General features: G+C 39.4%; 1 protein-coding gene across 3 annotated transcripts in view; it reads right to left on the bottom strand.

Moving 5' to 3' along the window:
• Positions 1 to 19,465, bottom strand: part of DYM (dymeclin) — a 352,836-nt gene that overhangs the window by 259,842 nt on the left and 73,529 nt on the right. For all 3 annotated transcript variants that reach the window (XM_034995704.1, XM_034995702.1, XM_034995703.1), the window contains exon 6: positions 17,933 to 18,005. In XM_034995704.1, the coding sequence (XP_034851595.1) occupies positions 17,933 to 18,005 (73 nt within the window). The remainder of the gene's footprint in view (positions 1 to 17,932; positions 18,006 to 19,465) is intronic.

Here is a 19,465-nt window from a genome sequence, read left to right as displayed (position 1 = left end):
AGCATATGTAATTTGGAATAGCAAAAAAGGAAGAAATGTGTTGAGGTCATGTAATACCTGGTCATAATACAAAAGAATACTCATTGCAAACATAAAGGGAATTTCATGAAGGACCCACGATGCTGCTGATTGACTGAGAGGATATCTTTTATTCATTTTTCTGACCAGCATCCATTTATCAGCAGTAAAACAAAGGACACATAGGATGATCTGAATGGAATGACTTAATACCATGAAAATAGTAATTCTACACAAATTAATCCTAAAGTCAAGTCAGGAACTTTTTCAGGAATGTCCTAAAGTGACTCTAAACTTTTTATGGAAGAGTAAACATGGCCAAGTCAACCTTGAAAATAAAAAGTGAAGAGAGGGACTTTCACTACCAGGTATCAAGCCATGCTATGCAGCTATAGCAATAAAAACAGCATGGTATTTGCACACACACACAAAAAAACAGGCAAATGAATGAAACCCACCCAAGAACCAAACCTATGGCTCACACCTGCGGTACAGACGTAAATAACATACAACAAAGATGGGTCCACGAATCAATGAGGACAGAAGAGACTGTACAGAGGATGGTGCTAGGAACAACTGGCTCCTTTTACAAAAAAAGTAGTGATGGGTCCCTATCTAACAACATACTCAAAGCCCCACTACAGATGGGTTAAAGACCTGGATGTGAATGGTACAGCTAAAGCTAACACAAGAAAACATACGATGCTAAGTTTGGAACATAAGCACATGAAATGACTTCTTAAATAAAAGCCTGAGAGCACAAACCATAAAGTCAAAAAATGCACTTAATTACATAAAAATTAAGGATTATTGCTCAACAAATGAAACCTTGGACAAAGGTAACAGGCAGATGAAGAACAAGAAACTCATCAAGAACCTTACAAACAACTCCTGCAAATGGCCAAGAAAAAAAAAAAAAAAAAAGAACTCCACTAGGAAAAAAGAGCAAAGTATATTAACAGTTTAAAACACTGTGATATCCCATTCTGCCCTGGTAAATATAAAGTATTGGCAGGCATACGGTGATATATAAACCCTCACGTACTGCTGATGGGAATATTAACCAGAGCAGTCATCTTTAGAGAGCAACCTATGACCCAATATATGTATATATGCCAAAGAAAAACTCACAGACACTGTTTGAGGACTGTGGTAGGCAAACTCTAAAATGACTCTCAATAATTCCTGCTTCCTACTATTCATATGCCCTTGTGTACTGCCTCCCCTTGAGTGCAGGCTGAATCTAGTAACTCACCTCTGATAAACACAATAAAAGTGAGAGGATGCCACTACCAGGTGGAGGTAAATTTACAAAATGACTATGGCTTGTGTTGGGCACCCTGTCTTGCCTTTCCTTTTTTTCCTTTTTTTTGCTTTCTCTGAGGGAAGCCAGATACTTTGTTGTGAGCTGACATATGGAGAAGTCCACCTGGCAAAGAACTAAAGGAGGCCTCCAATCAACAGCTAAAGAACTGAAGTCCAGTTTCCCTAGAGTAACTGAATCCTGACAACAGCAAGCGAGAAATCTAGAAAGCAGGTCCTCCCCTTCCTAGCTGAGGCTTCAGATGAGACCACAGCCCCAGCAATAAGCTCAACTACAACCTCAAGAGTCAGAGGCACCATGCCAGCTCTACCTCCTGATCCTAACAAACTGGGCATGAAGCCTACTTAAAAAAAATGCATGTACATAGAACATTTAGTTGCACATATATATATATATAAAATGCATTAGACACACTTAAAATGGCTGTTGATGGGAAAGAAGAGGAGTAAGGAATGGGGATAAATGGGAATAAGTGAATGGATTAACACCAAATGCTGGGAGGGATGGGCCTCACATGAACCAGTGATGATAATGACCCTTGAAGTAATGACCCTTGAAGTGAAGTATGTGATCGACTCAATCCTATGCCTGATGTGTCCAAAATCAGGGACAGTGGGATGAAGAGGGGGGCATCAGAAGTTGGATGATGTACTGAAGTAGGGAAATGCTTTAACTAATTCAAGAAACAAAGCATATGCAATAAACTGTTTCACTGAAACATTATGAGGACCTCAATGAAAACAGTGACAACAGGAATGGAAAAGAGCAATCACACTTGAATGACATGGAACAAAATAAAACTAATAGCACTCAGTGACAGACTGGATGCTTAAAGTGGGCAAAAAAGACTAAGACTAATAAAAAAAGACAGGTTTCTAGATTTAGAACTCAGAGACAGTGATACCAACCTAAATCAAGAACACTTTCTTTTTTCATGAATGGATGCTGAATTTGGTCAAACGCTTTTTCCACACTTACTGAGACAACACTCATATAGCTTTTCTAATTTATTCTGTCAATATAGCGTATTATGTTGATTGAATTTCAAGTGTTAACCATAACACATTCTTCAGGTAAACCACACTTGGTTATGATGTACTATCCTTTTCATAAATTGCTGGATACAACTTACTAATTATTTTTTAAAGATGTTATTTATTTATTTATTTGAGAGAGTGCTAGCATGAGCCCGAGGAAGGGCAGAGGGAGAGGGACAGGCAGAGAATCTCAAGCAGACTCTGTGCTGAGCATGGAGCCTGACGGGCTCAATCTCATGACCCTGAGATCATGACCTGAGCTAAAACCAAGAGTTGGACACTTAACCAACTGAACCACCCAGGCATCCCAACTTACTAATTATTTTTAAAAGATTTTTCTCCTATACTGATAAAAGATAGAAGTCCGTAATTTTCTTTTTACGTAATTGTGAGGTTTTAATATCAGGGTTAAGCTAGCCTCACAAAACATGTTATCCCATCTACTTTTGAAACATACTTTATTGAAATATTTGCTTCATGACACAATGTTGAGCAAAGACAGCGGAACATTATGTACCATACGAATGAATATGCACGCAGATGCTAACAGGCAAAAAATTTAAAAAGCAATCCTGAGAGATGAGATTATAGGTGACTATTTTTATTACTTTAAACTTTTTAAACGGGAAGGGTATGAAGAAAATGAATGGGAGAAACATTTGCTCCAAACTGATTATCTCTACTGGGAAATTTCCAGTAGATAGTGATAATTTGAGGATAGTATCTAACCTCATTTTGACCATGGGTCTTCTTAATGATTCCTCTCTCTCACTTCACTGTAAACAATCAAAGTAACAGAGATTGCAACTAGGGAAAAACAATCTAACATGAGTGTCTTAGTGCTTGTGGACCACAATAACAAACTAAGAGACTGGGTGGCTTATAAACAAAAGAAATCTATTCTCACAGGTCTGAAGGCTAGAAAGTCCAAGATCAAGGCACCTGCAGATTTAGTGTCTGATGAGAGCTGGCTTTCTGGTTCAAAGACAGCGAGCATCTTTTTGTTGTGTTATCACATGGTGGAAGAGGGGCAAGGGAACTTTCCTGGTTATATTTTACAAGGGTACTAATCCCATTCTAACCATCCCCCCCCACCCAAATACCATCACCTTGGAGGTTAGGTTTCCACATATGAATTTTGGGAGGACACAAACATTCAGATCATAGCAATAAGTTAGCCACACTTACTGTATTAGTTAGGGCTCTCCAGAGAAACAGAATCCACAATATATGAAGAGATGTACTGTAAGGGATTGGCTCACACAATTAATGGAAGTTGAGAAGTTCCATTACAAGCTATCTGCAAGGGCGATGGGGGTGGAAAAGCCAGTGGTATAGTTCCCGTCCAAACCCAAAGGCCTGAGAACCAGAAAAACCCTGGTCTAAGTCTAAAGGCCCAAGAATCAGGAGCACCAGTGTCCGAGGACAGAAGATGGATGTCTCAGCTCAAGCAGGAGAGCAAATTCACCCGTCCTCCACCTCTGTGTTCTATTCATGCCCTCAACAGACTGGATGATCCAAGTACTGATGAGTATGATCTTTCTGACAAAGTCTACCAATTCAGATGCTAATTGCATCCAGAAACACACTCATGGACACACCCAGAAATAATGAAATAATGTTTGACCTCTGGGCACCCCTCAGCTCTGTCAAGCTGTCACACAAAATTAACCATCACATTTGCCCATCAAAGATGTAAGTTCAACGTTTAAATACTGGCAGAGTGCGCACAGATTCAGTCTCATTAAACGCATTTAGTCATTAAAAGCATTTAAACACTATTTGAAAGATTTTACACCGAGAAATGTTGTTCCTGCATAAGAAACAAACAGCAGTCTAACACTCACAGGCACCTCTAATTTTTAATAACCATAAAAAGCAAATACGTATTTCGGTAAAAAACTTTTTACTCAATATAAAGCTTAGTGGCATAGCACACAGCATTTGCAATTCTTATTCACAAAAGAGCCTATGAGTCAAAAACCAAGCTATCCCATATATCAACATACCATTTAATATGAATAAAAATATAAGATTTAGAGAAACAAAAAGAATGCCTAAAAAGAAGAGCATCTAGCATCTTTTTATGTGTGCACAGAATAAAAATCAGCTCAAATATACTACAGTCACTCAGGGTTGATAATGACGGAGAATACAACGATCTCTCTCAGAAGAAATCTACTGAGGAGACGAGCAGGCATTTCTTATTTGTAAATAATTGTTAAACAAGTTAAAAATGGACTTCATCAATATGATACTAAAAGACAGTGAGATACATACATACTGTTGGAACAACTGTATAGCCTTCTGTAAGAAAAAAAACTTGAACCTATACCTCAGACCCTATACTAAAAGAAATCCCAAATATATCAGAAGTTTAAATCTTAAAGAAAAAAAAAAAAAACCCTACGGGACAAGATGGAAGATTCTCTTATAACATGCTTTATAGAAGGCCTTTCCAACCATTCATTCCAAATATTCACTGAGCACTTACTTACCCTATGCCAGGCCTCCTGGAGCTTATATTCTAGAGGGGCAGACAAATAAATATGCTATGTAATAAATTAAAAGGTTATAAGTGCTATGAAGAAAACAATGCATGAAGGTTGGATAAGGAGTACCTCGTTAAGGTGGAAGGGTAAGGAAGAGTTATGCTAAACTGCTATGAAAATAGTCCAAAATTATGTTTTAAACCAGATCAAAGTTCATTTCTCTGCCACTTAACAATCAGATAAAGCAGGATCTACTTAATAAGTCATACAAAGGCCATGCTGGAAAGGAAGCTCTGTCCCCCTTTGCATGTACTTCCAAGTTTGTTCCAGTTATCATTTCCCATCAGAGAGAAGGGAGAAAAATCACTCCAAGGCAAGTCATTTCTTTTTAAGTAATACAAAAGCTGTATATGTCACTTCCTCTGGTACACCCACATCTAGACCTAGCTGACAAACGAGCTTGAGAAACATCATCTTTACCTGGACAGCCTCTGCCCAGCTAAATTCTAATAAAGAGGAGAATGAATTTGGGGGACCACTGACAATCGATTACAGGTGTGTTACAATTTTAAACAATAACACTCAACACGAAGTTGACATTTGAGCAAAGACTTCAAAGAAGTAAGGAGGCAAGGGAAGAGTCTGCCAGGGAGAGGGACCGGCACATGCGAAGGCTCTCAGCTGGGAACATTTTTATTTAAGGATATTTAGCATATTTAAGGAACACCAAAGCAGCCAATGGGGCTTCAGTGAAATGTGCATGAAGGCAAGTAGTGAGAGAAAGGGCCAAAAAGGTCAACAATGAGCATAAAAGCCCATCCAGAAGGCCTAAAAACTGTAAAAGACAGATAAACTCAAATTCTTAAAAATAGTGTTTAAAAATTTATTATGGCAAAACAAAAGCATACTATAAGCAAATATGTCAAAAGGCAAATTTAGAAAAACATATACTTTAAATTCATGTCACAAAGGACTAAAATACAAAATGGGTCCTACAAACAGATACAACAGAGGCTCCGATATGAAAATGAGCAAAGGATATGAGCAAAAAAATGTTAACAACTCTAACGTCCAACAAGAAGGGAATGATTACATATAATTTGATACTGACCTACCACAGATCATAATGTTGTATTTTTTTTAGAAGAACGAGAAGGGATGTAGAAAATTAGATCGAGCTCACACACAAGGCTAATGGGAATGTAAAATGATGAAGCCACCGAGGAAAGTTAAACACACAATTACCAGATGACTAGCAATTTTACTCTTAGATACATGCCTAGGGGAACAGAAAACGTAAGTCGACCCAAAATCTTGTACAGGAATGCTCAGAGCAGCATTATTTACAATGGCCAAAAAACAGAAACAACCCAAATGTTTACCAACTTATGAGCGGATAAACAAAATGTGGTATATACGTACAATGGCATACTTCTCAGTAATAAAAGGGAATGAAGTCCTGGGACTTGCTACAACAGGGGTGAACCTTAAACTCATTGTGCTAAGTGAAAGCAGCCAGACATAAAAAACCACACAGTCTAGGATTCCATTCGTAGGAAATGTCCCAAAAGGGCAAATCCACAGAGACAGAAAGCAGATTAGCAGTTACTATGGGCCAGACAGAGGGAGAAATGAGGAGTGGCTGCTCATGGGTACAAGGTTTCTCTGCAGGGTGATGAAGTTCTGAAATTCGATGGTCATGACAATTTCACAACTTCTGTGAATATGCTAAAAACCACCTAATGATATACTCTGAAAGGGTAAACTTTGGGGTATTTGACTATTCTCATAACAAAAATGAGAAAGCTCTTTAAATGCTTGTGTACAAAAGCTGCCAGGATAGACTGTCGAATGGACAAAGAGGAAAGTTCAAAACAGTACATATGATTTCCCAGCTTTTGTGTGAATGCAGGGAGAAATAAGAATCTGTGTTCATAACTGCATCTACATTGCATGAACATCCTCAGGAAGGATACATAAGAGACTAAGCACAGTGGTTACTTATGGAAGCAAATGGGACAGCTGGAGAGATGGGGGACCAGAGTAGGCAGGAGACTGTTCATGTACACTTTTATGTGTTTGGATATTTAAGCAATATGCTCTAAAATTAAATTAATCAAGAACTAAAAATAGCAGACTGTCATATATGTTAAAATTAAACTTTTCTAGACTCAAATCTGATGACATACTGAAATAAGAGCAAACAAAATTAAATCATATTGTGGTATGCTGTAAAAGTCACTGATCCAAAATTAGGAGACCTAGGATCTGCTTCTCAGCTCTCCATTAAACTCATTCTGTTAATTTCAACAAATAATCCCTCTGGGTCTCAGTTTTCCTATTTTTAAATAAGTACATTGGGCAAGATGATCTCTAATGTCATTTCTTGTGTAACTTTCTATAATGCTCAAATAAAGGAATTCAAGGCAATTTTAGATTTCTGTGAAAACAAAATTTAAAATGTATTAATTGGCCTATCCTAAGTGCCAAATAATCAGGGAAAAGAGCCAGACAGGCCAGTACTTGAAAGAAACCAAAATGCTACCATGCTGAGTGTGGTGGTTTTTAGAAGATGAAAAATGTTTTAAGCCAACAGATCTTTCTTGTTTTAATGTCCTTGTATGATCTTCAGAAGATTTTCATCACACAATCGCCAAAACAAAGTAAACTTTAAAAAGCCAAAGTGTTGCTTTGGCTGCCATATTATCCCAAGAACTTTCCACCATCTGGGCTGGAAATGTCCTAAAACAAACTACTGTTGGAGCAAGTTATTAATTTCATGTGAAGAAAAAAAAAGACGGGCGCCTTGACCTTGTGCCGCTCTGCTGGGGCAGAATGGAACACTTGGATAAAGACAAAAGCCTTCATGAAATGGGTGTTAGTCTTGGCTAAGGACAAAGTCAACGAATAAGGAGGAAACAAACATCCTCTTCGGACTTACTATTGGATAAGAAACCGGACAGTATGTAAATGGAACATAAGTTTAACAAAAACAACAGACAAGTTCAAAGGATTAAAACCAAAATTTAGAAATATCAGTGTTATGCCACCACAGAGCGTGAAAGTAAAACATGAGGGAAGACTAAAAAGTGGCAGAGTGTATTACAGATACTGTCAATGGTGGTGGTGGCTAGTTTTCAAAGATAACAAAATCAAAGGCATGGGAATACTTCTCATTTATAAAAGTCTTTAACAGTGGAACAGAAAGTGCCTGGAGGTTAGGAGCCAAAAACTCTGGATTCTGGTCTCAGAACGGTTAACTCATTAGCTTCATCAGCCACCTTACCTGTCAACTTCATTATATATAAAAATTAAGGGGGGGGATCAAATAAACTCAAATATCCACTCCACGTTTTCATGATTTCTCGAAGAACTAGTGCTCTACATATAACACTGCATCAAATGCATCAATAAAATATAGCCACATATCTTCCTGAAATAAAATAAAGTTCAACAAACAATATGAGTTTTTAAAGATAACCTTAAAAATGAAAAATTAAGATGGATAAGAGGGATACATAATATAAAAAAAGATGAGTACATAATAATAAAGCAAATATACCAAAATGGTTGTATGAGTGTCCATAGTGCAGTCATGCCAAGTTAAAATGTTGCATTCATAAAACAAGAAACAATCAGAGAAAAAGAGCTCTCAGGAATTAAAACTGATTGCTAAACCTTCATCAAAAGTTAGAAATGGTTTTTGAATATACGAAGAGATCTTCAATCTCACTTGTAATGAGAAAATACATATAAGACACTATGGGGGCGCCTGGGTGGCTCAGGCAGTTAAGCATCTGCCTTCAGCTCAGGTCATGATCCCAGGGTGCTGGGATCGAGTCCCGCACTGGGCTCCTTGCTCAGCGGGGAGCATGCTTCTCCCTCTGCCTGCCGCTCCCCCTGCTTGTGCGCATGTGTGCGCTGACAATATCTTTAAAAAAAAAAAAAAAAAGAATCACACTATTATTTCCATTTTTAACTTACAAAAAATTTTATACAATATTGGCAAGGGTCTGTTAAATGATTTTAGTGAGACTATAACTGGTATAATCTCTTTAGGGTTGGTGAGAATGCAAACTGATGCAGCTACTCTGGAAAACAGCATGGAGGTTCCTCAAAAAGTTGGAAAATAGAGCTACCCTACAACCTAGCAATTCCACTACTAGGTATTTATCCAAAGGATACAAAAATAGTGATTCGAAGGGGCACATGCACTTATAGCAGCAATGTCCACAATAGCCAGAACATGGAAAGAGCCCAGATATCCATCAACAGACGAATGGATAAAGAAGATGTGGTATATATATACAATGGAATGTTAGTCGGCCATCAAAAAGAATGAAATCTTGTTATTTGCAACAATGTGGACAGAACTAGAGGGTATATGCTAAGCAAAATGAGTCAGAGAAAGACAAAAACCAAATGATTTCATTCATCTGTGAAATTTAAGAAACAAAACAGATGAACATAGGGAAAGGGAAGGAAAAATAAAATAAGATAAAGACAGAGAGGGAGGCAAACCATAAGAGACTCTTAAATATACGGAACAAACTGAGGGTTGCTGGTGGGCGGCGGATGGGTATAATTGGGTGATGGGCATTAAGGAGGGCACTTGATGTAATGAGCACTGGGTGTTATACGCAACTGATGAATCACTAAATTCTACCCTTGAAACCAATACTACACTATATGTGAACTAACTTGAATTTAAATACAATTTTGAAAGAAAAAAATAATAATCTCTTAGGGGACAGGTTTTTTTTAAACCAAACATATTTTTATCAAATTTTAAAATGTACCCACTTCATACCAACTCTAAGATTTATATGATGGCTATATCTACATCTGCATGAAGTTAATTTGTGTATATGTAGTATATCCCAACAATGAAATACTATTCAGTGCTAGAAAGATATGAACTATAAAGCCATGAACACGTAAGAAACTTAAATGCATACTGCTAACTAAACAAAGCCAATCTCAAAGGCTACAACTGTATGGTTCCAACTATCAGACAATCTGGAAAAGGCACAACTAAGGAGATAGTAGAAGATCAGTGGCAGCTGGGGTCAGGGGAGGGGATAAACAGGCAGAGCACAGAGGGCTTTTAGGGCAATGAAACTAGTCTTATGATACTCTAATGGTGGATACATGTCATTACCTATTTGTTAAAACCCATACAATGTACAACACACCAAGAGTGAGCCCTAATGGAAACCATGACTTTGGATGATAATGATGTGTCAATGTGGGTTCCTCGACTGTAACATCATATCACCCTGGGGCAGGATGGTGAAGGAGGGGGGGTTGCTATACAACTGTGGGAACAGGAATTATATTGGAATTGCCCATACTTTCTGCTCAATTTTGCTGTGAACCTAAAACTGCTTTGAAAAATAAAGCCCACTAAGAAAAAGAAATAGTGTTATTTAGAAATATATTCAAAGGTATGATAAGGATAAAGATTTATCTAAACCACCCTAACAGCTAAGAATCAAAAATGATTGTTTCTGGGGAGGAAAGAGATAAAAGGGATAGGACAAAGAACATTTGTTCTCATCATAAGCCCTTGGTGTTTGATTTTTTTCCAAAACCAACTGCACACATGTATTACCATTTAATACAATTGCAGCATCCGTATCAATGGCTAGTAAATATCCATTATGTAATATCGATTATATGTGAAAAGAATTTACTATGTAAAGAATTAACTCCTATAAGTGACACAAAAAATTAAAAAGAAAAAAATTAACTCTTTGCTGGTAGAATTAAAGTTCGCAATTATTAGTGTACTTTACCTCATTCATACTTTGCCATCCATGTATTAATAACAGCAAAAGAAAGTGACAAATGTATTCTGTACCAGTCTTGGTTTTGTAAGAGTAAAAATTCTTTGAAGGCAGAGTCAGTGTTTGCAGGGCCACCTGAGAATCCTGAAAACTGACCTTAGGAAAGGCACTTCCCTTCTCTCCACTTGAGTGACATCATATATAAAATCAAAGGGCTAGGATCAAGAAAAGCTGAATTCTAGTTTTAAAAATCCAATGCTCGGGTGCCTGGGCAGCTCAGTCGTTAAGCGTCTACCTTCGGCTCAGGTCATGATCCGGGGTCCTGGGATCGAGCCCCACATCGGGCTCCCTGCTCTGCGGGAAGCCTGCTCCTCCCTCTGCCTGCCGCTCCCCCTGCTTGTGCTCTCTCTCTCTGTGTCAAATAAATAAAATCTTAAAAAAAAATCCAATGCTCATCTGGCTCTAAATAGCCCATAACCTGCAAGGAAATACGCAAACAGGCAACATGACAGCCAGGACCCCAGACCCTGCTTTTGCTGCTGCTAATCTTTCTGTTGCACCTAATGCCGGGCTAGCATCAGTCCTCCTAAGCAGCCAGGCACTATAGAAACTTCCTCCAGTTCCCAGATGATTCAGCCTTGTTCTTTTGAATCTCCCAAGCCCCGTGTCCTATGCCTACTATACTTGTTAGGGAGCTAGTGCTCCTCCTTTTTACTGAGAAGTTTAAAATAGGAAAATTAACTCCGAAAGCAAACATATTCAATGTTTTTGAGTACTTAGTATGTGTAAGACAATACATTTTTATAATCCTAAAGCATTTGACAATTTACAAAAGCATCTTCAAGTGCATTGCTTGGGTCCCCAACACAATCGTAAGCAACACAGGAGGCTGTGAGAACACCAGACAGAGGATGAGATGCTCCCTCTCAGCCGCCGGCCGTTCTACTGCATTAAAGGACATGATGTCTGGCCTGGCTGTCCCTCCAACAGCTACACGAGTTGGTCTCCAAACTCAGGGACTTCAATTTCTTTATCTAAAATACTGAACAGCTAAATTACATGTCTTCCAATGTCTCTTCCAAGTAATGATTCCTGGTCTATTGCCCCCAGTTGTAAAATGAGACCTAAGGCGTGGAGTGACATTCCCGGTTAGTAGGAGAGCCAGGATTCAAGACCTATCTTCTGGATTCAGAACCACAGAGGTTTTTTTCCCTACTACAGAATATGTTCTACACTTCTTAACAATAATCACTCAATTATGAACAACCTGAGCACATAACTTATAAAATCAACATTATTTGTGGTACCGTATATATTTTGGTCAGACTTCAATAAACACGGTAAAGGTTTGCATATTTTTAAAAAATTTAACTGAGATTCCCCCCTCCTTGCCACACCAGAAATCAATTTTCAACCTAAAAAGCTATTGTGAACTTAATATATAATAGTATCTTGGCATATGGAAATGCTATCACCTTTAATTCAGTGCTGGTAATGACTTAAATGCCTCACTGATTCAACCAGAAAGCTGTACTAGATATTTCCCTTACAGCACCTAGAACTTAAATGCTGACTTGCTTTAGCCGCCCGCTCTGCTGAGGCTGCATTTGGAGAAGTGTTTAGGTATCAACATGCAGGGCTATAGAAAGGCATTTTCCCAACAGTTAAAGCCCTTCATTGCCAACCCAGGTCCCTTCAGTTCTTTCACTCTCCTCCATTAACTGTTCGCGGCTTTTCACATTCTTGAACCACCTTCTCACGGTTAGCAACAGAAGTTTTCGATGTTCAGATTTTTCACAGTATATCATTGAAGCCAATATCATTAGTTTATGGGTTAAATAATAAATATCCATTTCCTATCATTTTATTACATTTCAGAAACTCTATGGACAAAGCAAATCCCATAAATAAGATTCTTAATCAGTTCCATTCTTCCCCAAATACTTCCAGAATGGATTTTAGAGAAATAGCTCTAAAAATATATTCTTTTACATCTTAATAAACAGAGAACTCTAAACATAAACCGTTAGCCCTTCTAAAATTCAAGTCCCTGCCCCATCAAACAACACAGCTTGTCCATCCCTAATCTCCCACAACTCCTCTGCTCTGATCAAACTAATGCACTTGTGACTCTTCGGATACATTATTTACACCCAAGAGGTCCTGAGCAGGCCCCTCTCTGGTTCTCCGCTGACCAGGTCACTACTAATCACTACAGCTCCAAATGACTTCAGCACTTAGGAGCTGTTTCTCCTCCTGGGCTATCTTTCTGTGTTTCTGTCCGTCTCTAAGCTCTTCAGAAGTCACACCTTTCTTTGTCCAGGGCCTAGTACACTAGAGACAAAGGCATATTCCTAATACACGTTTTTCAGAATGAACTTAACAAAAGAGAGATTATTATATTGTGAAGGGATAACGTGAGGACTGCTGAGCTATAAAGCTGACTGTCCCTAAACCACATGGCCCCGGACCACTCAGCATTTATAACTAATCTACCATTTCCTCAAATACTGTTATTTGGAAATATTTGAGGAAATATTTCCTCAGATATATGTTAGTTCTCAGTGTTTCTGCTTCTATAGCCCCTTTCTGCTTCTACTGTCTATAAGACACCTAGTTTTTATATTACAATATACCAACTGCAAAGGGCTTTGAGCCACTGCATTTGCAATGGAATGTGCCTCAGCACAATACTTTGTTTCCATACAGACTAGATGATGGCAAACAAACAAAATGCTTTAAGCACACTGAACAGGTTGTGCCCCTACTATCTTACTCATTCAACAAATGCTTGTTGAGAGTCTACCACATGCCAGGCTAGCCTGAATACTAAGGATAGTGAGCAAAACAAATGCAGGCACAAGAACAGCGCTTGTTTTCACAAGTCTTCCTTCTAATGATATTTGAGAAACACAAGCAAGAGAAATAACAGATAATCTGAAAAGCAGTGGTAATTGTAAAGACAAAAAACAAAGCGTGATGCAGAGAATGACAAGGGTGCTGCTATGTTCCGGTGGTCAGAGCAGCTGTTTCTAAGAAGCAGACCTCCTCTGAGCAGAAGAAAGCAACAAAGTCAGGACAGGAGCCATTCAGATATCTGAGGGGAGATATCTAAGGTGGAAGAAGCAGCGAGGGCAAGGGCCCTGGTGACAGGGGGACAGAAGTGGGTTGGCATCTTCCAAATTAGCATGGACACCTGTGTGGCTGAAGCAGCAGGAGATGGACGAGGTCAGCAGGTAACATCAGTACCCCCTGTACTAGAGAGGTAGACAAAGTCACACTGCACAGAGACACGCCTAGAAAAAGGCAGTAAAAGCAACCGATTAGGAATGTCTCAGCTTTATCAATATATAACTTTTATAAAAAAAAAAAAAGATAAATGTTCTGGGGCACCTGGGTGGCTCAGTCGGTTGAACATCCGACTCTTGGGTTTCGGCTCAGGTCATGATCTCAGGGTCGTGAGATCGGGCCCCACGTCAGGCTCAGCGCAGAGTCTGTTTGAGATTCTCTCTCCCTCTCGTGTTCTCTCTCTCTCTCTCACTCTCCTCCAAATAAATAAATAAATAATCTTTTTTAAAAAAAGAAAAAGATAAACATTCTTATAAAATTATAACTGAAAAATCTGCAAATGAGGGCCAGGCTGAGAATTGAACAGTTGAGTTCACAGGTTGATAAGAGCACATAAATGGATCTCAGAGGAGGAGGCTGCATGTCTGGCCTGGGGCCAGCAGAATGGCCCACTCCAAGCAGACCTCACAGGGACCTAGGGAAAGTGGTAGGACCTATGGTTGACAAGAGCATCACCATATACAGATAAGAGTGACGGCTTTCACAAAACCACCACCAAAAACAGGTAAAAAGACAAGTTAAAAGTTCTCAAAATAACTTCTACTTCATAATAAGACAGCATCACGAGCAAACCTAAGTACTGGGCCCATCAAACAATATAGCTCTGCTGCTGGGGGCCAACCGAAGCCCCACCACTGAGCTGAGTCACCAGGGTCTCATTCAGCCCCTCAACAGTAACACTGTGAGAACTGATCCATGCCACAAATTCTAAGTGTTGCGCTTTCAACTCTGGCATGCCAAACCACGTTCTTTGTATTACACTGGAAGATGTAGGTTTCAATCAGACTTTGAAGATTAGTATCTCAGAGAATGAATATTTTATCAAAACACCCAACCTGTCTGAGAAGCAGTATCCACTAACTACTTAAAAGTCAAGCATTATTACAAGTGAATTCCTACAAATTCTGGAAGTTTATCTAAACTAGTGCAGTTGACCCTGTACTCTTAATAACAAAGAATCATTTCAAACTTAGTGTATAGATCTCTAAATATCTATCTATGCTCTTGGTAATCACTGGCTTCCAATATTAATAGAACGATTTCACAGTCTCATGAGAAATGTTTAAGTGAGTTCTGAATTGCCCTCAGTGGCCACGAACGCCGCACTCCTCTTGCCACGCACCTGCTGATGCAGCACGGCCATGCCGATGTTAAACATGACAAGTCTACAGCGAGACTGATGAAGGTCAGGAAGGAGAGCATCCCCGCTTTTCAAGTCCATATTCCCCCTTAAGTCAGAAGCTGATCCACAACACTGCACTACGGTTATAGTACGTGAAACATTTAAATAGTAATTTGGTTTCACATGGCAACTGTTACCAAGACAAACCTTCTTGTAGGATGGAGTTCCAAGAACATTAAATCATAAGAAATTGTTTCAGCAGCTGGTTAAAGCTGAGTGTACATAATACAAGACATCTGGTGGTCTGTGCATTTTCCGTTCATTTAAAAAGTATAAACACATTAAAACACTGAAATGTTTGATATATTACAACACTGGCTGCTTGCTCCTCAAGAGTGTTTAAGTGACTGGTCTACTCATTGTATTCAAGCCTTATTTACTAGCTGAAGAGATTTACTACTTCCATTCCCCTTAACTTCACCAAGACATTTTATTAACAAAGGAGGGGGGGAAGAATGTACTCACTGAGGATATATACTAAACTGCTGGTATTTAGTAATGACATAAACATAACAGAGATGGAATTATTTTAAAAATTAAGGCAAGAACACACGAAGCATTGCACATACAATGGCAAGTAAATAGTAGACCATCTATGTGCTCCCCTTCCCACGTTTGACCACATTTAACAGAAGCCTGACCACAGTGGCTTAACCAAAGTAAGTGTTTGTTTGTTTTTTCCACTTAAGAAGAAATCCAAAGATAAGTCGTCTAGGGCTGGTGTAATAGCGCCACAGCATCATTACTACCCCATGCTCCTGGGACCCTCTTTGCATGTGGCACTCCTCTTCGTTTCAAGATGGTCCCAGCACTGCCTCCACATCCCAGGAAGGAAGAGAAGGGCGGCGGGCAAAAAAGCTGGAGGTACATGCTCTGCAAGCTCATGACTTCTGCTTAAACAGCATTGGCCCAAACCATGTCACAGGGCCACATTTAGTTCCCGAGGTGCCCGAAAACTCAGCTGGGCACACACCGGTCCCCCAAACAATACTGGAGATGTGTTAGAAAGGTGAGAAAGGACATCAGAAATTCAAGTTAACTGTGTCTGCCACACGAGATCCACCTACATGGGACGTTTTCCCCTGTGCCCTTCCCCACCAGGTGATTCCTCCATTGCTTCAGCCCTGCCTTCCAGGCTGCACATCAGCAGACCAAGTTACCACAGGGTTTGGTGGTTCTCATTCCTAAATCTAGATTACAATTCTGGATGCTGCACTTATGCACAACAGAGGCCAGAGGCCGTCTTCTCACGAATACCCGGTCCTTCCTTTTTGGGCCACAGGCAAGCAGCACACGTCCAATGATATCCCCGTGTTCACGGAGATTCTGTCATGATCAATCTTAAACTCTTCTTCTTTATTCAAAAAATAATTCCTTTACGGGCGCCTGGCTGGCTCGGTCAGGAGAGCACATAACTCTTGATCTTGGGATTATTAAATGTGAGCCCCACGTTGGGTGTAGAGATTACTTAAAAATACAATCTTTAGGGGTGCCTGGGTGGCTCAGTCATTAGCCATCTGCCTTCAGCTCGGGTCATGATCCCAGGGTCCTGGGATCGAGCCCCACGTCAGGCTCCCTGCTCTGCGGGAAGCCTGCTTCTCCCTCTCCCACTCCCCCTGCTTGTGTTCCCTCTCTCCCTGTGTCTCTCTCTGTTAAATAAATAAATAAAATCTTTAAAAAAAAAAAAAAAAACAACCTTTAAAAAAAAAAAATTCCTTTAAAATATGCATTCTCAGTGGGTGATACCACCAAGAGAGTGAAAATTATTTTTTAGGGGTGAAAAACTTCATAGACAGTATAATGATCTGTGGCCCTTCAAAGGGCCACAGTACATAAAGAGACATTCAGTGCATCTGGGGTATTCAAATTTCATTAGTGGGGAGAGGCAATTACAAAAATGTCTGAAAAGGCTCCAGAGAGACAAAAGTTGAGAGTAACTTCTTTAAAAGGAACATTTTATAGCATATAAGAATTGCGTTCAGCTGGAGTGACAGAAATCCAGTTCCAGGAAACAAATAAGGATATATTTTTCTCACATGAAAAGTCTGGGGTGGAAGTGGCGAGGAGGCACTGGTAGTAATGACTTTGGTTCAGCAGCTCAACGAAATCAAAGCAGAATTTTCTGTGGGTCTCTGGGCTCATGGTGCCAAGAGGGCCACACAACTCCCAGTACGTTGACTACATTCCAGATAGCAGGAAAGAGGACTGTCAAGAACAAAAAGATACGCCTCCTAGCTGAGGCAGGTCCTCGTACCCAGAAGTTTTATTGGAAGATGTCCCCCTACATCTCAGGGCACCTAACTTCAAAAAAAACTGGAAATGGAAATCCAACCTCTCCAAAAGAGGTCAGAAATCAGGAAGTAAGGAAGAAGGAAGAGAATCCTGGGTGGCTAACGAGCTGCCTCTACCACATATGGGTTAGATTCTCTTTCCACCTGTTAAAAGACATCTGTAAGATATCACTACAGAGATTAATTCTGTGCCTATCATTTGGTCAATATTCCTAAAGAGTTTGATTAGGTTCTCCTTATAACATAAAATTCTTGTTTGATAATGCATAGTCAGAGTATAAATATTATTAAGCAAAAGATACAGAAGAACTCCACAGACAGACACAGAGGCATATATAAAAGGCATACATAAAAATACAATACCAGGACCTACAAACTCTTTGACATGATCAATCGCCATTTTCAATATACAAAGAAGATAAAGCAAATCCTGGTTTGGCCAGAACTTACAGGAGCGGAATATCAGTGATTAACTGCATCAAACAACAGAGCAATTCTTCCAAAAGATCTTCAGAGTCAGAACCTGGTAAGACACACAAAAATTTTTTAACAAAATATGAGCTAGAATAGAGTTTTTTAGAAGTTCAGTCTTCATTCCCAATGAGAATAACAACAGTTATTATCACATAAACTCAGACACTAATGTTGACCTCTAATAAAATCCAAACCACGAGCAAGTTAGTACATACTACAGTCTTCATCTAGTATAGGAATTCTGGACATAAGCTATTAATTATATAACTTTTAATGTGTCAAAGTCTCTTATGGTTCCTGTAGACCAGCAGTTTTCAAATCTCTTATTTTATACCGTGTTTTTTCAAATGAAATCTTATACTAAAGTGAAATACACAAAATAGACAAAAAAAATCAAGCTGCCCTAGCTGCTCTGTTTGAATCAGTAGAATACCTGTACCTCTTTCCCCCAGTAAATATCTGATCAAACACTGGATCTCCTTGATGGGCCTCAAAGCACCTTTTCTGAACCTGTGGGGCTCCACAGATCAAAGACTGAAACCCACTGAGAGGGTTTCCACCTCTTTACAAATAAAGAGCCAGAGGTAAAATGGCTTTCCCAAGTCACAGAGTAAGTGGCAATGGTAGGATGCAAATTAGCATTCCCGTAGAAATGCTCCTCTCTCCCAAACTGCTCTAAGTGACCATCTATCTCATTTCCAGAGCCAACCAACTGCTCATGTTACTTCTGGCTTTGGACACTAACACCTACTCCTTCATGAAATTCTTCTTACCCTCAGTTCCTACAACACCTTGTTTCCAGTCTACTTCTTTTCTACTCATTCCCATGATCTGCCTCTTCAGAATATCTTTCAACTATTCGTATATTCCCCAGAGTTCCACCATTGGCTTTCTCCTCTTCCCACTCCCTATGTCCTCCTTCACCAATCATTACTTATATACTGGTGATTCCTACAGTGACAGTTTTCCTCTTAGCCTCTCCAATGAACTCCTTCTTATCTTTATATCCAATTGCCTACTGGCCATCTCCACCTAGATGCATCACTAGCACCTCAAACTCCAAATGCTCAAAACTGAACCCATCTTACCCAATACTTGAAATCCACTTATTGCTTCTTTCTGCTTCCTTTTGGTGACCACATCAAGAACCCAGGGCCAAAGCCCAGACTACTCTCTCGTATGCTTCTTTAACCAATCTCTGGGTCCACTCGATTGCAGTCTACCTCTCTGATGTTTCCTCTTTTCTGCATACCTCATCATGCTTTTGTTCATTATTTCATCATCTCAGTTCAGTTAAACCAGCTTACTAAATTAAAACTCACTCCTGAACTTCTTTCAACCTTCCTAACTAGTATTCCTACATCCAATCTTACTCCTCTCCAACCCAAACTTTAGATGGCTAACTAAGGGAGCTAACTCAACTCCCTTCTTCCCTCCCCTGGCTTACATCTTTTCAACTGCTTTAAGCTGAACACTAGGTATCAGAAAAAACTCAAGTGCTAAAGTACA

Source organism: Mirounga leonina, unplaced genomic scaffold (genome assembly GCF_011800145.1).
Source record: "Mirounga leonina isolate KUSES-001 unplaced genomic scaffold, KU_Mleo_1.0 Mir_93, whole genome shotgun sequence".
NCBI classification, from domain to species: Eukaryota; Metazoa; Chordata; class Mammalia; order Carnivora; family Phocidae; genus Mirounga; species Mirounga leonina.
Note: the sequence above shows the minus strand (reverse complement) of the source record. Positions and strands in the feature narration are given on the sequence as shown.